Consider the following 22684-nt stretch of genomic DNA (forward strand, 5'->3'; position numbering starts at 1 on the left):
GAAAACAACTGGCTACTAACCATCCACTTCAAGGCTTTATCCCTACATGACTCATGTCGGAGATTTTTTTCAGAGCAAAATTAATCTAAAAAAAAATTTACTTGCTGGAATGTTGGCATACAGTCTGAATTAGCATCTCCCTTTAGCCAACAAAGAGAAACAGGCTCTTCCACAACTGATCAATATTCAGAATCACTGCCCTGAATTGTACGTGTCCTAAGGGGAGTCTGTGCCTCTCCTCTACTTACCAAAAAAAAAAAAAAAAGTACACAGAAATTAAGTCAGATAATTTAACAAAATTAGGTACCTCAAGTTAGGAGGAGTGACTATCTTTATTGCCTTTCAGTCTGAAATAACCATCCTGGATCCTGCAAAAATATACTATGAATATTTGTTTTTTCACATCACTGCAGTAACTGAAATGCGTTGCTGTCTCCAGGAGCTGCAATCACTTCATCCTCCCCATACGTTATTCATGACTTTCCCATCTACTGTAAAAGAAGTTGTTTACAAAAAAAGAAGTCTTCCAGAACTGTTTTAGTGGCTTAAGGAGGAGAAAGTTGCTCTTTCTCTTTAAAAAGCAAAGCTGAGGCTTTGTTGCTAGGGGGAGCGTTGTGCTTGGCTTGTGTTTTACTCGGAAAGCTGCTGTACAAGAAAAGCCAGGTAGGAAACAAAACATTTGCCTTTATATCCATTTCAGTGTCACTGTATTCTGCGTGTTTTCACAACTGAGACAGGTTTAAGAATCCAAAATCCTCAAAATTATTTACTAGGTACTTTTGATGTAGTTATTTTTTTAGAGAGCAGTGAGAGAATCTTCACTGCGTTTCTGTTCTTACTTTTAAGTGCTTTGGAAACTGCCTCTGAGCTAATGGAGAGCTTTATAGTTCCTGCATCCAGTTGTTTATTACATTTTAAAGTGCCTGCTATAGTACTTAAATTCAAGAAATGCTAGAAAATTGTTAAAGAAAGTGGCCATAAGGCCCTTCCGCTATGTTGCCAAGCATTCTCCATTTACATGTGCCTTTAGGAAAGACTGTTTAAACTTGATATATAAAGCTCAATACGAAAAAGAGGTTTATGTGCCAAGTAATAAAGTGCTGCCACTTCTTGCAGTGCTGTATTTTTTGTGCTATGAAGAGGGTACTTGATGAACCTTGCCTGCAGCAAGGAAATGTTGCCACTTTGGGGTACATCACCCTTAGCCCTCGTGCGGGATACTTACTGAGGGAATTGGTGCTGAGGCGAATGCACGAGTGGTTTGGGAGATAGTCACATTTGCCAAAGAAAACTACGTGTTTAGGGCAATTTCAGCTCCTTGTGCTAGTTGAGACATTTAGAAACCTGAAAATCCTTGGGGCTAGTAGCTGGTACGGGCTGAGCCTCAGGCAGGGGATAACCACATTGCTCCTCTGCTGCTTCTGTTTTTTTATTAGGCATCTCGTAAGAGATAAAGAGGGATATAAAGATTGCTCTTCATATTCTAGCCTGGGCTGGAAGCACTTTTTGAAGTGAGTATGCATGAGCCTGTGCATACCCAGTACAAAGAACCAAATGGGGAAAAGACAGGTGACCTGTGCAGCCCTCAGTTAGCCCTCTCACAAGAGGAGATTTAGCCTGGTGTGGAAAAAGGACCCACATTTCACTCCTGCAAGTTGTTTCATGGGGATTTTGAAATCCAGAATAAACCATTCTGTTGTGAGTTACTTCCTCCATTACCTCAGTACATTGCCACTCGGTTTTTGCACTGGTTGGTGCAAGCAGTAAAGGTAAAGCAGGACAGGAACCTGCAGTAACTACCAATAAGCTGAGTTTTACAGATATAAATTTTAAATTTTCCTAAATTATTGTAATCAAATACAGCAACTTTGCAGTGTAAACAAAGCTGAAGTGATGGGTATGTTCGAGGTTTGGTAAAGTTGAAGAGCCAACCAAGCCCAGTGCTGAAAGTGAGGGGGAAAAGGGGACTGAACATGTCTCTCTGATCTGAATCTTGCATCTGGCTTTACGGCCTCTAGGTGCATTGTTTATTAACAAGAGTGTTCAAACAGCATGTACAGGCCGACATTATTCACTGTTATATGGAATAATTATATTAATGGATACACATTTTTAAATCATTCCATTCTGAAAAAAAATCCAAAACATGTTTTTTAAGTACTAAGGCAGTATGTTTAATGGTAAGTCATTTGAGTGTTGAGGGTGCAAAAGTTATATGGAATGTATCTCATCATCGTTATGGACATATCAAAGCGTGTCTCTCACGAGGAATTCCTGTATTGCTTGTGACAGCCAGGTGTCAGCCACTGACCAGATGAGCCGCAGCGAAGAATCCCAGATGATCATCATGGAGGTGCGTGTCCAGTTAGTTGAGACAAAAATGGTGTACGATTGTTTTCACTAGTAGGAATCTTTTATGTATGTAACTGTGAAAAGTAAATAGTGTCGTGTAAGCTCTTCTTAACCTTCAGTCAGCCAGTACCATTCTAGCTAATGCTGGTTTGCGTAATTATTTGTTTCTGTGCAAAAACATTGAAACCATACACATGATATTCTGTGAAATAGGCACCATTAATGTGCATTTTTTTATTCTATTTTATACTGAGCCAGCACTTGGTTGATTAAATTATCTTCAAATTATTGGATAAATATATTTAGTCTTGAGTATGTTGCAAAAACAGAAAGTTATCACGTTTTCTCATCTGTAGAAATGCTTTTGAAGTGATCATGCTCAGACTGTGCCTGGTGCTATGCCAATAAAATGTCAGAAAGAGAAAAAACACACTAAACCCCCGCCAAAAAAAAAACCCCAAAACCCAAACCAAACACAAACCCACCAAAAAAAAAAAACCCCACAAAAACCCGAAAAAAGAAAACAACACACAGAAAAAACCCCACAAAACAAACAAACAAACAAAAACCAAAAACTCCCACCTCAGCATCGAAACCCCAAAACAAATCAACAACTTAGTGGTATGAGGTAAAGGCAGGATGCTTTAGAGCTGTCAGTATGCTTTAATCCTGTAACAGCAGTGTGTTCTACACCATGTCAGGCCTGCAACCTACCAATGGCATCAGTGGAACGTATATACATGCATATATGTATCTGTACATATATGGAAAATTTCTTAAATCGGGTGTTTTGACAGAGCACAGGTTATCTCCGTGGGTGAGGGGCCAAGGCCAGCCTGTGCCCACAGCAGAGCTCGGTCTCTCTGACAGGAGCTGCAGGACGAGGACGCTGCCCAGACGGAGAGGCTGCGGCGGGCGCTCACAGCCCGCAGGCACAGCAGAAGGCACACGGTGACCGCGCTCGCTCCCGCACCGGGACCCGCCGCCCGCGGGTCTCCCCTCCCCGTCCTGCCGGCGGCTGCCGGGGCTTTCCCGCATGCGCGCACGGCACCGGGCTTGGCAGCGTGCATGCGCGCTCGCTCCTTCTCCCTCGGCCCCGAGGGTTGGGGTCCCAGCGGCCGCAGGTCGCGGGCTTGTTTCTTGCCCTGTCCCGGCTCCCCTCACTCATGTGCCGTCCCTCGGCCTTTCTGCCCCGCTGCAGCTGCCGGAGGCTGTCGGTGCCCCCGAGCCGCGGGAGGAAGAAAGGAGCCGCGCCGGCATGGCGGCTGCCCCTGCGGCGCCGCGCGGTGAGTGACTCCAGCGGGAGGGGCGGGGCCGGGGCGGGGCGCGGGGCCGCCATGTTCCGTGGGGTCCGGGGCTGCCCGCCCGGCGGTGTTCCGGGGCGAGGGGCAGCTTTGCCCGCTGCAGGCGGTGTTAGCTGGGCCCAGGGCTCCCGCTTCGAGATCGCCTGCGGCTCTTGGGCGGGGAAGCTGCTGTGGGGTCCATGTGAGGGGGGAGCGTGGTTACTCTTGCCCCTGGAGAGCCTCCTTAAGGTCGCTTTTTCGCAGCATAGAGCAGGGCTGGAGATGTCTGTGTGTGTGTCTGTTATGTGCCAAGTTGGCTCCGAGCATCAGGTGTGCAGTCAGAGCGCTGCACTCGAAACATGCTCCTGTGGTATTTAAATATGAGATGATTATGGTATGTTCTTCAATAAAATACGCCTTTTTCAAAGGTTTTGGGGTAGGCATGTAATATTCACGTATTTCAATGTCATAGAATCAGCTAGGTTGGAAAAGACCTTTAAGATCATTAAGTCCAACCATTACCCCGGTATGCCAAGACTACCACTAAACAGGATCACTGAGGGCCTCATCTACATGGTTTTTGAACACTTCTAGGGATGGTGACTCCACCACTGCCCTAGTCAGCCTGTTCCAATGCCTGACCACCCTCTTGGTGAAGAAATTTTTCCTAATATCCAATCTAAACGTCCCCTGGCACAGCTTGAGGCTGTTACCTCTTGTCCTATCACTTGTTACTTCAGAGAAGAGACCAACCCCCACTTCGCTACAACCTCCCTCAAGTAGTTGTAGAAAGTGATAAAGTCCTCCCTGCACCTTCTCTTCTCCAGAGTAAACAACCCCAGTTCCCTCAGCCCTTCCTCAACCTCATATCTTGTGCCTGGAGTGTTAATCATGCTTATGATAGTGCACAGATTTATTGATGGCTATTTTAACTGTCACGTATGAAATACAGTATTTGCTCAGAAAGTAGGAGAGTGCAAGAGAGTGGTGATGTAAGGGGAAGCTGTTGGAAGTGAATGTCTAATTGCAGGCTTGGAAAGAATGAAGGTCGTTGGTACTTGAAAACTAATCTTCAATTTCTTTGGCAGAATCCCTGCAATATTCCTGTTAAATACTTCGGACTTTTAATGTTGTCGGTCTTACTGCATGGTTTTAGGGGTTTACCTAAATAGGATGCATGAAAGAGCTAGTTAAGAACAGAGTATTTAAAAGTCAATAACATGAAAATCCAGTGAAATATAAATATGTTTAGTTTTTTGTCAGTATCAAGGTTTACCAAAGTAAAATGTATTTATTGTCCTTAAAATCATTTTAGTCATTAGCAAAATATGGTATTTGATACAGACATCTACAATTTTGGGATGTTTCCAGTGCTTTCAAGGACTGTGTACTTTTCTTTAGAATGGTTTTGAGTCTTACTGTGCCAACTTGTGCTAGAAAGTGATGTGCTGTTGACAGATGGAATCCAAACAGTTTCCACAATGGAGTGCGTGAGGAAATCAAGAGACACCCTCTAGTGATGGTTATTTTCTTTTATAGAAGCTCATTTTCCAAGAATAAACAGAACAGCACAGCAGTACTCTTGAGAAGAAAAACAGCCATTATTTCCCTTATGTGATGTTTTATTTTCTTAAGAATTTTGTTTTGTTACTTGTTCTTGTTGCTGCTTCTGAAATCCCTGTAATTCTGCTGTTTGTATGACCGAGTGAAAAGTACTGCATGTGGTATTCTGAATAGACTATCATTGCTTTACGTAATTGTAGTATAATTTATCCGATTTTTTTTAATTACATCTTAAATTTTGGGAGAGACTGCACCTTGAGCGGATATATTTATGCATCTGTCCAAAACTTAAGTCTTTCTGATGAATATTTATCTAAATCTTGTTCTCTGTTTTGTCATTAATTCTTGACCTGTTCTTACCCTACTGCATTCCTTGTTAGAAAAGACAAAATAGGCTTTTTTATGTTTCATCTCTTAGTGTACTTGCTTATTCCTGTCTCTAGTATTCCTCTTGGTAAGGAATTGGCTGTAGGATGCTTGCTTTTCGGTTTGTCTCTCATGCTAGTGATAACCCCTTTGTGCCTTTTTTTTTTTCTTTTGAAAGTTTCCAAATACAGTGAATGCTTTTTTTTACAAATACAGGTAGTAAATTGTGTAATTTGAAAAGATTAGGATTCTCCCAAATCTTTTGATGATTCTAAGTGGAATTGGTGTTAGTGGGGTTTATCTTAATATATTTTACTTTTTCAAATGAGAGTAGACTAAGGTCATGCCAGAAATTAGATTGCACTCGGACTTTGGTATAGTAGGTAGCCTTTAAATGTTTAAGTTGTGTGTTCAACATACAGTATTTTCTGCTGCCAGTAAAGCTCTTGGAGTAATAGTGGATGAGCCATAATGTGATATATGTTGTGTGACATTACCACTCCTAAGCCCTTACCCTTTGCTGGTTTATCTCCTTTCATGAATTTAATGCCTTATATAAACCTGAAATCACCTTTTACTTAGACCTTGGCAAACAATGTTCTTTCGTATGGGCAAAAAACAAATCAGTGTTTGGCTCAAAGAACTGACAAGTAATACAATTCTGTAAGTGGAGATAACTGGAAAAACCTATTTCCCTACAGTCTTATGTGTAATTTATTATTATATATAATGAATATATATATTTATGGGTTGTTTTTTTTTTATTTAATGTGCCATGCACCACAAAGCATGTGTACAAAAAGAGCTACAGTTTTCTCCTGATAAAAGGACCAGTGTGTTTTGTGTAGAATGATGAAGCTTCTTCTGGAAATAAAAGCTAGTTATAAGATTTAAGAAGGAAAAAATAAGATCTGAGGATTTCATGTTGAAGAAGGCATGTAAAGCATTTCTCTTTAAAATGTTAATATTGCATGTATCAGTCAAAGTTAAAATTTCAGTAAGATCCTGAGAATTTCCAGGTGAACTCCAGGGCACCAGGTGAGACTGAAGAGGTCTGTGCAGATGGGAATGCAGTTATGTAGCTAGAATCAATTTTGTTAATGGAGAAACGAATTAGGCCTTTCAAAAAGAAAAACACTTAAGTGATGAGTTTCTAAGCTACTAGGTATATAAAACTGTTTTCAGCTAAAACCAGACTTTTATAAAGAGGATAACCTTGAGTCTTGTACAGTAGTAGTGCAGTCCAAGAGAGGGAGATGGGTACCTTGTCAAAATACCATGTATGACGACCATAATTGTGTTTAATACGTAAAACTGCTAGAAGCATTGCCATTTGCTTGACATACAATCATGTTTATATTGTACATTTAACATGTTTTTCATTTGAGTTCATATGAGAGGATGGGTTGTAGGTATCCACTTCTTTGTGTTTCTGACTCCAGAGCATAGTCCTCTGTAAACAACTGGATAATTCTTTTTATAGAAAAGTCTAATACTTACTGAGTCTACCTGAAGATATCATAGTCTAACAGGATATGATATGTGGAGGATAAGGGGGAAGAATGCCATCAGTCCTTCAAAGGAAAAGGAGGTCCTGATAAGTTTGGTTATCAGTGATGTGTTTGCATTCAGTTTTAGTTATGGAGGAAAAGCCTGGGCTTTTTGGGAGCAGCAATTCAAAGGGTGCAAGAAACAGTAATTCTCCTTTTCTGTAATCTCATGATTACCCAAGTCTGTGTCCAAATCTGGTATCTACTATCAAAAAAATGTAAATATGTGCCACTAATTTAAAGCTGGGAATTGTATGTTTCACAGGATCAGCAGAGAATACTCGATCCTAAAGCACGTAGAGTTGTGATGAGTTGTCGGGGTTGGAGCGTGGGTTGTGGGATTTTTTGTTAGTTTGTTTGAAATCAGCAGGGGTACAGCTCCAGTGATGGCCTCCAGACTCAACACTACTGATCGCAACCCTTTGAGCCCGAGAGTTCAGCCAGTTTTCACTCCATCTACTTACGTAGCCTGTATCTCATCAGTTTCTCTGTAAGGGTGTTATAGGAAACAGTGCTAAACAACATGCACTGCTTTCCCTTCATCCACTTACCCAATTATCAGAGAAAGTTGTCTCATTGGTCAGGTAAAGTTTTTCCCCTTCATAAATCAATGCTGATAACTCCCAGTTTTTGTCTTGTATTTAACATACTTGTCAGTGGTTTCTGGGATTATTTGCTCCATCGCCTTCTTGGGCTCATCAAGATGAGGCTGACCAGCCTATAGTTCCCCATATTCCCCTCCTTGAAGACAGGACTGATGTTTGCGCAGTTTCGGTACTCAGGAACCTCCCCTGATCATCACCAAAGATAATGGAGAGTGGTCTTGAGGTGACATTGATCAGCTGCCTCAGCTCTCATGGGAGCATCCCATTAAGACCCATAGATTTGCATATGCCCGGTTGGTTTAAACGTGTCTTTATTTGATCTTCTTTTATTGAGGGTAACTTTGCTGCCTCAGGCTTTGCCACTGGTCTCTGGGGCATGGTGTTCCTGATGGCAGTAAAAAAAAGATTTGGGTCTTTCCTGTGTCCCTTTCTCGGCCCCATTCAGCAGCCACTAACCATTTTCCTTACTCTTCCTTTTGGATCTAGTACACCTGTAATACCCTACCTTGTTGGCCATCACATCCATTGATAGATTCAAGCGCAGGTGGGCTCTGTCTTTCCTCAGCCCATCCCTGCATAGTCAGACAGTGAGATAGTATTCCTCCCAGGTCAGCTGTCCCTGTTTACATCTCTTACAAGTTTTGGTTTATGTGTGAGTTGAGTTAGTTCATCCATGTAGCCTCCTATGGGTCTTGCTTGACTTCCTGAGTTTGGGGACAAACTACTGTTGATCTTGGAGGAGGCGATCTGTTGATTCCAGAGCAGTGGCACAAGTAGAGTCGAGAGTAGCTTGTGTGTGAAATGGGAAGTTACATGATGATGCTGTCAGTCATACATGATACAGAGTAAAATGCATCTTACTCCCTTGATTGTACTAGAGCTATAGCACAAAAACACTGTATCTTTATCTGTGTCACATCTTTATCAGGATTTATGGCAAATCATCTTTCAAAATTAGATCTAGACAGCTCTGACAAACAGCTTATAAAATGCCAGGTAATTCTTTATGCAATTTTAATAGGAAAAAAAAAGTGTGTATATGCTTTACTTAAGGTGGTTCATGGTATATAATGAAAGGTAATCTTTACCATTGCAGTTAAAGGCATCTAAAGGGTAGTCTTTAAGGTCTGAATTCCAAAAAAGTGTTGCACTCCTTCACATTTTTTCATGTAAGCTCTTTTTGTTGGAACATGGGACTCTGTAAGATGTATATGGTTTTATTTTACATAGTTTTTTACATAGTTTGAAACTTCTTTCAGAAAATACCTGGTTTAAACATGTTACTGTGTTTCTCTGTTTCAGAATTGCCACCAGTTCCTTCTACATCGAGGGCAGGCTCTGCGGAATCTTCTGTTAGGGAGCGAATGAGAGAGAAACTAAAAGCAGCAAAGGTGAGAATCCTCCAGAAGCGCTGTTTGGTTGATTTTAGTCTTATAAATACCACCCACTTGATTTTGCTTGCTTAGGGCTATGTATTTTGTTTCCTAAAGTTTATACTGAATTGTTTGTAATCATATAAAAGTTATCACTGATATGTAATTCAAATGATAAAATCGTTAACGAGATGTTTTCATGTTTCTTACACTATTTTGAAAGTAACGGGTTTCCCTGTAAGTTTACTGCACAGCTTAATAGGGAGTATTAACAGCTAGGTGTGTAAAATCACTTAAGCTGATTATATAGTTAATAGAGTCTGTCCCTAACACAAACTTACATAAGTCTTTGAGTTCCTGGTAGTTACAGTAGCTTTGGTCTTGCTATATTTCTGTTATAACTAAACAGGTTTCCTGTTTGCTTAGTCAAAAGCAGAAATTACTTTATTGCAAGAAGATCCCACTCCACGACCAAGGCGTTTAAAAAGCATCAAGGAAAGAAAAACAGAAGTCAGATTGCATAAAGCGGTAAGAAGGTGCATTGTATCTTGCTGTTCTGGTAATAAGAAGGTGAATTTGAACATGAAATAAAGACCACAAATAGTCTCAAAGAGATGTTTAATCTATTTTAATGGGATCAAAATTATATTATTGTTCTAACTAGGTGACCAGGAAGGAACCTTTCTGATTATTGTCTTTAATGTTTAATTTTACCATTATTATTGCCTTTAACAATAATAATTTGCTTTTATTATATTATAGACATCATGTGAAACCTCTGTCATTTACAGATTTATGACTTCTGTTGCTTAAGATGCCTCAGAGTATTTAAGTTACTGTAACAGAAAGGACCACTGTATTATAGCTTTATATAAGTTTGCACAGTGAAATTGCTAAAGTCTGGATATTAACTGTCTGTCATTGTACTCTATTGTATTTCCTTGTTACTATTTTATATTCCTTTTTTTTAATTATTTTTTTAGTATAAGCATGTTCTTTATTACAACCCAGATATTCTTCAGAATTCACAGAGGGATTACTTGCCTATAGCATATGCATTCCAAAGAATGTGTATGCCCAAGAAATAACAGCATGTAGCAGTAACATTTTTATCTGGATTTCCAAACAATATGAATTAACCTGGCTAAATTGCTTGTCTAGGGGAGAATTACCTATTCATGTAGGTTGTGGGGAGGTTTTTGGCAGTGTTTTCTTATAAAAAGTAATTGTTACAGCTTTCAGCTAAGTAGTATTATTTTATTATGTTTGTATTAGGAAAATGTGGAAGTGATATGCTTATTAAAAGTTGTTTACTAATTTTATACAAAGTATATCTGAAAACTCCCCTGTGTTGCTTTTGTTTCCTGCACACACTTTCTTGAAAAGAGAGTATCACCCATGGAGTTTTAGAGTAGGCTGGCAATAATTGAGAGAGAACAAAACAAATAATGAAGTCTGTATTAAAGCACCCAAGCAATGGACACCACCTTTTTTGAATACCAAATAGGTTTTTCCTGATTACAGCAGGGACTAAATGAGGAGCTGGACTTAGCTCCTTGATTCCCTTCCCCGGTCAGCAGTGTGTGTCAGCAGCACCCGTGGCACTTGTGCTGTCAGCCTCTCTTCTGTAGATGGGAAAATGGTGCATTTCTCCCCCTTGCGGAGATTAGCATGTAGTTGCTTGTGTTTGCGAGTGCAGAAAAAATTATCTCAGCAGCAGCGAAAAAAGCTAACGTTTATGCAGTGAGCCATTTCTTGACACTTTACAGTCTGTTTCTTGACCCAGAGGAGAAAGGAGTTAAGTAATAATTAGAGGTACCCTTTTAAAATAAACCCTAAATGAGTATGATTGTTACCACAGGGATTGTGTTTCTTTTTTGCTTGGTTGGTTGTTTTGGTTTGTTTGGTTTTTTTTTTTTCCCCTGTGTAAATGCAATATCTAATCTCTGCATTCAGCTGTTTGTCTTTTTTATGGATTAGTAAATGTATGCTATAACTTACATATATATTTTTATGCAGTCTGATAATGATAAATTTAGGGAGATGCAAGAGGATGAATCCCACTTACCGTCAAAAATAAAGTTTCGTGATACTGTAAAAAAACTTAAGGAGAAGTCAACAGTAAGTACCAATTCCTTTATTTCAATAACTGATACTGATTTAATTTAAATTTTATATGGCTTCATGATGCTGTTTGAAGCAGGAAGCAGAATTCAGTCTTAAGCAGCGGAGAAGGATTTATTTAGTTTAAAAATTCACAAACAGTGTATGCCAGCAATTGAAGTATAAAAAGGGACCCTTCATAAAAGGTGAGAATGGCTTTGGGTCATTTGATTTAAAAAGAAAAAATCAAGTGAATCCATCTGGGCACAATTACTGGAGGTTGGAGGAAAAAATGTTTCTTCTGTTTAAATCCTTCTTATTGAATGCCACCAATTGACAGAGCAATTTACAGGTTAGTATATTCATATTTATTAGCCACAAAATGCTGTTATTAATTCTAATATTAGAGGATTCATCCTAACACTAAAGGGGCCTGGCTCCTTCAGAGGCAAAATACCATTAGAAATTTCTCTTCATATCATTCACCTGGATATCTGCAGTATGGCCAAAATTTAAACTTTGGCATTTTTGATTTGCGAATCATGTATGTTTAAAACAATAGACTGGTTAAAATTAAACCAGGTGACTTTCTGTAATAAAACATTGGAAGAAATATTTAATAAAACTCTAGTATAGCGCTAGAGAAAGTTTCATGTATCATTTAAAAATTTCAGTCAGCTTCAGCATTTGTGTGAGTTCTCTTTGAGATAAAACAATTATTATCCTGTGATAAGTGTTCAGACATGTTGTTGTTGCTATTATTAATTGAAGGATATCTTTACTTGCCCTAAATCTCTTACAAATGTCATATTAAAATATCTTTGTCTTTTTTTTCTTAGTACCAGAATGATCTTCCTTCTGCTGAAGAAGCATATAATTTCTTTACCTTCAATTTTGATGCTGAACCACAGAATATGAAAGCTGAAGCCAGGAAAAGGAATGAATTAAATGAAGAAGAGGAGGCAGAAGAAGAATGTGTAGAAACCCAAGAGGGCGAACAAGAAGAGGATGAAACGGTGTGAGTTACAGAATAAATGTTCATCTTTTTATTTAGACTTCTCGAATTAATTTTAGTAATCTAATACAAAATGGCAACTTTTGTTTCCTTAAAACTTCTGAAGGTACACTTTCTAAAGCTCTGCATTTTAAGAAATAGACAAGCTAACAGAGATGTTTGCACTTAAACTATAGGATGAAGACGCACGCCTAGCTAAAGATGATTTATTCATTATAGGGCAGACAGCTGAAGATTTTCTAGTAATGGAACCTGCTGATTGCGAAAACTACTCTGAGCAGCTGAAAAAGGAAAAAGAATTTCTCTTCATTCCCAGCATGCTAGCAGGTATGAAGATTGTGCTTATCTATTTTGCTCCTGGATTTTACATATCGTGGCACCTTTTGATCTGCTGAACAGTCTTATATCAGTCTGGCTCTGACAGTAGAGAGTGCAGTTCTCTTGACACTGGTCACCCAGTCAAGTCTGAAAAGGTATGACAAAATGGATTAACAAGGGACATGCACACCTCAGTGGGTCACGAGCTGGTACGCTAGCAAGTGAACTCGGTGCTTATCAGTTGATCTGGAGTAATTACCTTAGTGCTCTCTATAGTAATGGATGGCCCCTCATTCACTGGGCTTTAGCTGTTACATTATTTAACATGCAACAGGTTAGTGGGTACACTCATTTAGGCACGAAGGGTGGCTCTGTACATTATAACTATTCCCTTCGCCACATCTGCAGGTTTTTTCCATGTGACAAGTATGTCAAGAGTCATGTAAGTAACATGCGGATTTTTGTGATTCACGGGGCCCTTTTCCCAAAGTCTGATTTTGTAAATTGGAAATAGTTAACATTGGTCATGTCTCTGACCTTTTCACCTTATTCCCATAGAACTGTAAAGTCCTAAAAAATTACTTGAGAATGTCATTTGATATTTAACATTTGAACTAGAACAGTAATTAGTCTCGTGGTGGTCTGTACCAGAATGGAATCATCACAACTTGCAATGTGATGTCAGAATATTTACTGGGTGCCTTGTTTTTTTGTGTCTTGTAAGTTAGTTCTGACTGCTTCCAGTGTCGTCCACTGTGTTCTGATTTAGGGGATAGCTTTTATTGTAACCCTCAGTGTAATCCCTCCCTGTTTTGAGATTGCTTCTTGAAAAATACTGAGCCCATACACACCAGTGCAATAATGCTGCAGCTGATCTTTAAAGAGTTCCATCTGCTGTTCTTGGGCTAACATGACTTTTCATGCAAGTTCTGTAGTTTGTGTGATACTAGCTTAAGCAAACTCTTAATAGTATTTGAGATTGATCTTGGTTAAAGTTTCACTTTGTATGGGAAAGGCTTGGAAATACTTGTCGAGTCAGTTGTTGCTGCTATAAGGTTTTTACACTGTTACACAAGCAACCATTAAAACTAAACTCCACTATGTCATTTGAAGTTGGTTTTTTTTGTGAGGAAGTGTTTAATTATCTGCTTAGAAGACTTGTGATGGTTTTATGATAGATTTAAATTGAGACTCTGTCCTGATTAAGAAAAGGACTTGTTTTGGTTATATACTTCTTTTTTGCTAGTTAGGAAAATATTTCTGACAGCGTGCTTTATATGCAGTGCCATTCATTTCCAGAATGGCATAGGCTCTTAGAGAATTAATGAACTAGAACTACAGTTATATTTTACATGCTTTTCTTTCTAATTTCTCATTAGTGCCTGCTTCTGAGAAGATGCCTAGAGACATTCAGCCTAGGTACCTTGAGGATGAAGGTCTTTATGTAGGTGAAAGGCCCTTTGTATCACAGTCTAATCAAAATATTATAGAAAACAGAATACTCAGACAGGAGCAAGTAAGTCACATCTACCTTCTTAGTTGTCTTTTAAAAACTCTTTATTTATCAGTGTTTTATTTTGTTATAGTTAAATAGGTCATGGTAATGCAGGGCTTTCATCTTGATAATGTTTAGCAGTATCAAGACATCAGGAATTTTTGTTTTTAGAAGTTTTGGATTTTTGTAGGAGTGTGTTTTTAGTGTATCCCAATAGTCAGGGCATCAGACTGGTGTCTTCCTGTCTCTGCTCATAGCCTGCTGGGAAACAAGTCACTTCACTTGTCTGTGCCAGACTTTACTTGCCACTGCAATAGGGGTAATTGTAATTTAGTGTTTTTTATAAAATGCTGTAAGGGTTAGGGGTATATAGAAGGACTTACACAAGAGCTGGGTGCTGTTGTACTATTTACTAACAAAAGGAAGCAATATGGAATGGCTGGTTTTTGTGTCTACTGAAGATAATATAAAGGAATAGACTTGTAGGGTTTACTGATCAGACCTTAAGGGTAATTAAATATTAATCTGGAGAGGTTTTAGAATCCCTTTAGATTTTGAAGAATGGCTTATGGAAACATGAGGGAAGGTGGCTTGGATATATTTTATCCTGCCATATTATCCTCCTATACACAGTCAGGTTTGTGTAGATTTAAGCTACTCCTCAGGAGCTGTCCTTTATATTTTAGTATGATTTTATGAATTCTTCATGGCTTAGCAGAGGTACTTTTGCAAATCAGTTTGGGAATATTTGGATCTAAAATTTATAACTGGATGGCTTCAACCCTGTTAGTTTTCTAGTTTGCTTCACTGTGTCACCACAGAAGTGTTTGGTTTTAGGATCAGCTTAAACCAGGTGTGTGATTAAGAGGGCAGGCCAGCATCTTTCAGCAGCTGCACTGGTTTAGTCAGTTCTTGAATTCAGGTCATGAGAGCAGAGCGGTGAACTAGGACGATGTTTAATATGTGACCCAATGGATAACAATTGGTGTGCAAAATGCTTACCTCATCTGCTTTCATAGATGCTGTTTAATTAGTTCAGGTTGTGGACTAGAAGAGTTCAGAGATGCTTAGATATAAAGAAGTTCTTTACTGTGAGGGTGGTGAGGCACTGGAACAGGTTGCCCAGAGAAGTGGTAAATGCTCCATCCCTGGCAGTGTTCAAGGCCAGATTGGGCAGAGCCTTGGGCAACGTGTTCTAATATGAGGTGTCCCTGCCCATGACAGGGAGGTTGGAACTAGATGATCTTAAGGTCCTTTCCAACCCAAGCCATTCTATGATTCTATGATTTGAGCTGCCATTTAGCTCTTGTGTAAAACATGAAAATTCAATTTTTGTTATTTAAAAAAACAACATTTAAATAATTGATGCAAGTGTTGATTTTTTATTTTTTCCTTTTTCTCCCCTTTCAAATCTGTAACACTGTTGAAGGAGAAAAATCAGTATATTTGAAGTTTGAGCAAGCTCTTCATCTTCTGATTTCAAAACTTACCTATAGTACATTTGAAGATTTCATTTTGATGTCTTGGAAGGGTTTTGGTTAATTCAGTCACAAACAATTCATAGTCACCTTTTATTCTGTAATTGTTTTTCATAAGAATTATAATTTTGCAAGTTATGCCTGTATAAAGTAAGTAACAATATAAAATTGTGGTTTTATTTGTAGGGGAAAGAGTGGTTTGGTGATGATGGTAAAATCTTAGCGTTGCCTAATCCAATTAAACAGTCTTCTACAAGGCCTCCAATATTCTCATTGGAAGAAGGCATTGCACCAGAACTTGAAACAGTGTATGTAAAGGTAGGCATGTTTTGTATGTGTGGAGGCCCAATATCCCAGTTCTTCTGCACCAGCAACCCTGATGAACTGTAGGGTTTTGTGCCAAGAACCATGAATACTGACTGCTTTTTAGGGTTCCACAACTGGGCTTTAAGTGTTACCTACTTCTTCAGGTATATTCCCCCTGTATTTTTCTGTTAAAATGGAGGAAGAGTTTAGCTGGTAGAACTGGTTAAAACAGTAAAGTGACAGTCCATGACAAACTCCTTCAAGTCTATGAGTCATTAAGATCTCTGTGAGGCACCCTTGGATATTCTCGTGCCAAAGCAGGGTAGTTCCTATAGTAGTGTATCTATAAAGCTTCTGTTGGTAGGAGCTGGTAGATGGATCAGGACAGAGGTGCTCTCTGCAGCTTAAGAGAGAAATAATTGAAGTGCATGCACGTGGTAGTTATTTTAAAGTGATGAAGCTCCTCCATATAAGTCTTCATGTGCAGTTTGCGCATGTAGAAAGCAACCAATTTTGAGTTATGTTGCATCAATTCAGATTTTGTTTTGCTTTGCTTTCTTTGTTTTTCCCTCAATCACAGCATGCCTATCCTGGCAGACAGCAGATGCAGTGTGCAGTCAGTACAAATCAAAATAAGTTTCAATTAAAACCATTCACCAAGCTTTAAGCAAGCTTTAATTGTTCTGCTTGTTAGCACTCTTATTACCCCCTTGGAAAAACTGACTTTTTTAGACTTTAAATTAGATTACTGTTTTGGGATACACAAGTGTTTCTATCTGCTCTTGTTGATACAGATTTAATGTTGCCCTTTAATTGTTGCTGCTTACAAACACACGAGTCTCAGGATGCATCCATATCACAGATCTATGCATGGTGTTTCTCTATGCAGGAGGAGGGTGCTGCTTAGATCTTAGTAAAGATAGGCCAAGAGAGCTTATGTTTCAACCAGAACACAAGAACACCATGTTTACTTGAATAGTGACATGTAAATACCCAAATCACTGTTGCAAGTAAATGATTAAGCTTCTAAGTAAGTTAAGATTAAACCTGGGGGCCCCTTTATGGGCAGAAATATAGTTAAAGAGTAAGAATTTCAAAGCTGTCACTTTTATGACAGACTATGTCGTATTAAACATTTTGATCAGAAACTGAATGTGGAAGGATCTGGTAGACTTAGGCGTGTTTCGTGGACATTTATACCAGCCCTATAAAAGAGCTATGCAACAGCTGAATTCCCCTTTCAATAGCCCTTTTACCAGTTCTGATGAAGGGGCTGCAATGAACACTACAGAACTAACAACTTCATCTTTTACAGTAGCAGAATATCTCTGATGAATCTCTTCTGAAGAATTCTAAGAGCAGCAGCAGACAGACAGGAAGCACTGCTAATGCTTTCTGATTTCACTAACCTGAGTTCACTAACTGGGCTGTTTATTGTAGAGCTCAGTTGTAAGAGGAAATAAAGTGATACTAAACAAACAGGTAAAAAGAGAATTAGCAGGCTTTTCTTTTTACAGCTCAGTGTCATTGTCTTTAATTGTTCAGCAAAACCTGTAATACAGGTGGGTAACTTCTTATTTCAGCCTCATATGGGTTATCACAGTTCTGCTGTGTAGAACACCCGTGGTGGTTTTATACCACCCAGTTGTCAATACAGCAAAGAGGTTACCACAGAAGCATTTACAGTTAAAGACTCAGTAGTTAGATGCAGGAAGTGCTAAATGGGTCATTTTCTGTCATAGAATCTCTTTGTAAAATTGTTTTGTTGGGGCTTGTAAATACAATTTTTCTTTTTTTCTTTCAGGCAGTAAAAATGACAGCTGCCAATCAGTATCTTCTTGGACCTGGAGATTTGCAGGGCCCGTTTCAATTGGATATTGATATTTCTGGACTGATATTCACCCATCATCCCTGTTTTAGCCGTGAGCATGTGTTGGCAGCTAAATTGGCTCAGTTATACGATCAGTATTTAGCAAGAAAACAGAAGAATCTTACCAAACTTCTCACAGATAAGGTATTTCTGTTCCATTGTCATAACTGATTAAGATAATGATGGGACAGTTTAAGCTAAAAGCTGGATTTTTTTCTTTGGAGTGATGAAATCGTATGTAATGAATGGTGTTCTGTCAGAAGGTAAAAACCAAAGTATTTCGCCTAGGTTGCTGTGTGTTTAGTGCAGAACTGCTTTTTTTTAAGGTTATGGATTTCTTTGATCTTCTAGTTAAAATGAGCTCTATGCAGGTTCTGAGCTAAAGGGAATATAATCGTTAGAATACAATAACATGTAGTGTTCCTTAGAGTATCCAAAATGTTTTCCAGTGAATGACAGATAAGACTTTACATAATTCTTTAGAAATGTGAGGTAAATACTGTGATACAACATAGGTCTATGTAGTAGGGCTGATGTGTTAAAAATCACTTTGATTATGAAGTACATATAAATTCAGATTTCTGTAAACTCAAGGTGGTGATGATTTTCTACCTTAAAGGGCTGTTATAAGGGAGAAATAATCATTGTATGCAAGTTAGTTTTATATTAGTACAATGAGGGTCAGTAGGTGCTGTACAGATACTTCTGAATTTTGGTATAAGGCATTAGATTATAGTTCTAATACTGGACAAATATTTCATACAGTGTCTCAAAATAATTCTTTGGTATACTTTAGCCTGTCATTATTTCTGAAGGATTGGCTTTGGTTTAACATGAAGCAGTGAAATAGGACATTTGGCTTCTTCATGCCTGCATCACAGGAGCCTGTGTGTCGAAGGGACTTCCTGAGTGTTTCCACAATACATTGTCAGTATTGTGGGCAACTGCATAATATATTTTTCATAAAAGGATTTTAACAATAAGGTATTTTAGCTTCCATTCTGCTACTGACAGGCAGTTTTAAAACTTATCTGCTCTAACAGTCATTTTTTTAATGGCCAGACTGTTGCAGCCAAATAGTTCTTGAGCCCTTCTTCCCTTTTCCCTTTCTTCCCTACCATGTCCCAGTGGACTTCTCTTTATCCACTTCTGATTCTTGCTCTTTCTTTGTATCTTAAAATACATCACCTTTCAGTACTCATTTTGGCAGGCTAAAGAAACTTCACTTCCTGTCTCCTTTTATAAAACATGCTCTCTGTGCCCCAGATGGCACTAGCAGCTTTCCATGTACTCAGTTACTCTTTCTTTCAACATTTCTTGCAATCTTTTTCATACCAGTGAGTTTCATTTTGTAGTTGCCCATATATATTTTCAACTGTATGCTTCCTGCTCTCCAGTTACATTATCTCTCCAGTTTGATAGATTTGTTTCAAAAATCTTTGCTCCTTAATTTCCCACTGCTGTTCCTATTTTCTCTCTTCTCCCAGCCAGTCTTCTACATTCTCATTCTCCAGTCTCCACAGCCGTGTATATTTTTACATTCTCCTAAACTAGGTGTCCATCCTCCATGTAATCATCTGATGCCTATTTGCAAACCTTAGTTGAAGGGCTGGCCTCTTGTCTCAACAGTATGGCTTCAAAAGTCCATTTGAACTGTACCATTGTTCTCAGTTCTGTCTCATCCTTAGACCTTCTCTCCTTCCAGTTGTTACATGCAATATGTTATGCTTAAGTGCTTTGTTGCAAGGTACCCAGCTTCTTTGATGCAGTCATCAAATCCCAATCCACTCATTTTTGTTCATTGATTTTTCTAGGGTTACCTCTAGTGGCTCTTCTTTGTCCCCAGAAAATCTGTTATAGAAGGTGGATTTTTATGTTGGGTTTTTTTTTTTACCCCTTAGATTCCTAAGCTTTCAGAATAATCCCTGGATAGTCTTCTCCCATTGTTCAGATCTGTCACAGTGATGAAGTCAGTATCTCCCTCGTACATCCAGGGATCCTAATTATAATTTCATCTTGAAGAATCAGCACCTCACAGACATGGCAAAACCCTGTGAATACTGAATCAAGACAAGTTTTCTGTTACGTAATAACTAGCTCTTTCAAGTCAAGATCCATTACACTGAATGCCTCATAAATGTCAAACTATCTGTTAATTGTGTGTTTGTTTAAGCTGCATGTTTTGAGGAATGCCGTGCAATCTGGCATAGACAGTGGTGATGCTGGTGGTCCTAGACCTGTGGCACAACAGAGCATACCTGAATACAAAATTGAGATCAGGTAGGTATGGATTCATTAAATCACTGGGTTTTAAAACTGCATTCCTTTTTTCCTTTTCACTCTGGTACAGAATATGATTCATGTCAGACTTTCAAATTCTGCTGTAAATTGCTCTAGAAGAATTGTGAGGGCTTAAGAGTTCTTACTGCTAGGTTGAGTAAGAAAAATTATGAAGAAAATACAGTTGAGGCTGAAATCTTGATTCAAAAGGGGTCTAATCTGATTAACTTTTGTTAATTACTTAGTAACTATTTACTGGTGTGTTTTGCAGAATTAAAATTTAATTAAAGTAAGTTTTTAATAGACAATCAGCAGGGTGCATGAAGCTCTCACAACAATGCAAGTGATGTAATCTTCTGAACAGAGAAAAGCCTTAGGCTCTTTCTGTTGTCTTCCTCATTACAAAAGTGTTCTTGATTCACCTCCCATTCTTAGGTATTTTGGCTATATTTTTGCCAATGGGTTAATATACATAAAATGGTAGAATTTTGTTTTACAAGATTACAGTTATTTTTCTTGGACAGTGAATGTGTAGTAAGAATATATAGTTCTTGGATTGGAAGTGAAAGTATTATTTTTGGCAGATGGACAGTGGTGAACTGTAAGTATAAGCAGTGTGCTAAAAATTAAATTATTTTGGAGATCTGTGCTGAACAGCCTTTAAACTAGTAGATACTTAATAAAAATTTATCAGTTTTTCACAATCTGAAAGTAGGCAATAATATATTAAAGAAACAGAAGTTTAGATAATGTCATGGGTTACATGATAATACAATCTTTTAAAAAAATCTTTTTTTTAATAACAGTTCTACTTTCAGCCTTGAAATTTACATTTGCTTACACTTACTCATCCACTCATTACTCTTAGTTTGGGAATTGCTTCTTCAGATTTTCCTCCTTCAAGCACGCTGTCTTGTAATACATTGGTATCTGTATAGGACAGAGAATTTGTAACGTATGATTTTATACTGAAGGACAAAGTCTTCCTGCCATTGAAAAAGGAGTAGCTTTTACTGATATTTTCTTGACACATCTGCTAGAGGACTAGGAGCAGGAGGTGTGCAGTTACCACACGATACCTTGGAGACAGGATCTCTCACCAGAAAAAACATGAGAATAGTAATGAGAAGGTTCACTGTGGGAATGAGATTCTTGGATTTTGGCACCAGCTCTGGGGCTTGCTTGATGGTTGATCTTAATTAGATAAAATATTCCTTCTGAGTTTGTTAAGTGTTTTTCTAGGTCTGGAGTGATTTAGTTTAGTGTCACATTGTAATGAATCGGGAGAACCTCAGCTGAAATCAGTGAGATCAGAGTTGTGTAAGTAATGTGAGATGAGTTTGGCTGAGATTATTCTAGCGCTTTTCATATCTGTAATTCTTTCTGGCTCCAGCTCTGTTGCTGGAAGCTGTTACGCACATGAGGCTCAGATGAATTCAGGAATTTTTACTGTCATGGTGCTTAATACTAATTCGGACTGCATATGTTGGTAAAAACATCTGACCTGCCTTGTCTCTCTTTTAACACTGCATTTCCCTGATGGTCAGTGTAGTACACTCATGAGAAATTACAGATGTAAGAGAGTGTAGCATGGAAAATAATCTAATTGCTTCCCACCCTCCAGCAACATAACTGATATGTACTCTTTGCTGTCTGACAATCTGAGCGGTAGTTTTCCATTGGTTTGAGGAAGAAATGTCATCTGAATACAGAAGATTTTTGCAAATCAGCAGTTTCAGCCCTCCTGACCTTGTTTGTGGAGGAGGAAGCCAGCGTACACTGTGGATTGCAGGTTTCAGGCTCTTCTGGCTGATGTGTTTTAGCAGAGGTGATTCTCTACTGGAAGGTCCTGCTTCCAAACTGAATACATTAGATAAGTGTAATTACTGATCTGTATGTTCCTTGTGTCTTTAAGTTTCATCTTCTAGCTTCATCTGGCAGACAAAGAAGAAAAGGTTGTTAAGCTGCGTGGATAAGTAATACTCAAATTGCTAGCTGATGAAGTGGAGAAGTTACTCATATTCCTTTCTGAAAAGTCTATCTTTCTTCTTTATTTATTGTTTTTGCTAGATTTGTTTATGCTTTTAAATAATGTATGATGTATTTCTTCTTTCAGCTCTAACTCACCCTCCCTGTCTTCCACATTCTGTGAATATTACAAGTAACAATGTGTTAGCTTACATCTTCTATTGTTGTTTTGGGGGTTTTTTTAATCATATTCTTTTTACTAGACATGTTTAACTACCAAGATGGTACTGGAAACTGGTGCTGGAAAAAGTGTGTGCTTGTACTGCACGGGCATTTACATGGGAAGTGTGTTAGCATCGTTTAAAGTGCTAATGAATAGCTCTTCTACAAACAGATGAGAGGCTGAAAATGTGGAACACCAATTCTGAGGCAAAAAAAGCACCCTGTTAATTTTGTTTGTGTTAAGAATCTTGTAGGGCTGTCAGAAGACTTAAATTACTTCATAGTTTACTACATTACTTCATCTCTGCAAGCCCCTTCTACTGGAGCTAGAAGCATGTTAAGTTTAAAACATATTTTGTAATGTACAGTGTAATAAGAATTACTTCATAGCAGCAGTGCCGGTTTCCTGGGCTGTTGTTTACATGAATCGGCTTTAAAATGTTTTTAATGATGTACAGCTGCAATAAGCATTTCAGAAAACTTTGGGATCCCTAGAGAATGAGCTGTAATTGAAGTCAGATTGTCCAAAATGCAAAA

At 38.5% G+C, this 22684-nt stretch overlaps 1 protein-coding gene across 5 annotated transcripts in view; it reads left to right on the plus strand.

Annotated features, from left to right (window-relative positions):
- The first annotated feature begins 619 nt into the window (after positions 1-619).
- Positions 620-22684, plus strand: part of CC2D2A (coiled-coil and C2 domain containing 2A) — a 56710-nt gene continuing 34645 nt past the window's right edge. Inside the window, exons 1-13 of one of the 5 annotated variants that reach the window (XM_030492074.1) lie at positions 620-663; positions 2293-2353; positions 3223-3303; positions 3554-3638; positions 9022-9110; positions 9519-9620; positions 11112-11213; positions 12035-12211; positions 12387-12537; positions 13908-14044; positions 15688-15819; positions 17612-17821; positions 19851-19957. In XM_030492074.1, the coding sequence (XP_030347934.1) occupies positions 2315-2353; positions 3223-3303; positions 3554-3638; positions 9022-9110; positions 9519-9620; positions 11112-11213; positions 12035-12211; positions 12387-12537; positions 13908-14044; positions 15688-15819; positions 17612-17821; positions 19851-19957 (1412 nt within the window). In that variant the 5' untranslated portion in view covers positions 620-663; positions 2293-2314. Of the gene's footprint in view, positions 664-2211; positions 2354-3222; positions 3304-3430; positions 3639-9021; positions 9111-9501; positions 9629-11111; positions 11214-12034; positions 12212-12386; positions 12538-13907; positions 14045-15687; positions 15820-17611; positions 17822-19850; positions 19958-22684 lie in introns of those variants that run through there. The other 4 variants (XM_030492073.1, XM_030492075.1, XM_030492076.1 and 1 more) reach the window with 4 other exon arrangements.

The sequence above is a fragment of the Strigops habroptila genome, chromosome 7, assembly GCF_004027225.2.
Source record: "Strigops habroptila isolate Jane chromosome 7, bStrHab1.2.pri, whole genome shotgun sequence".
NCBI lineage: Eukaryota > Metazoa > Chordata > Aves > Psittaciformes > Psittacidae > Strigops > Strigops habroptila.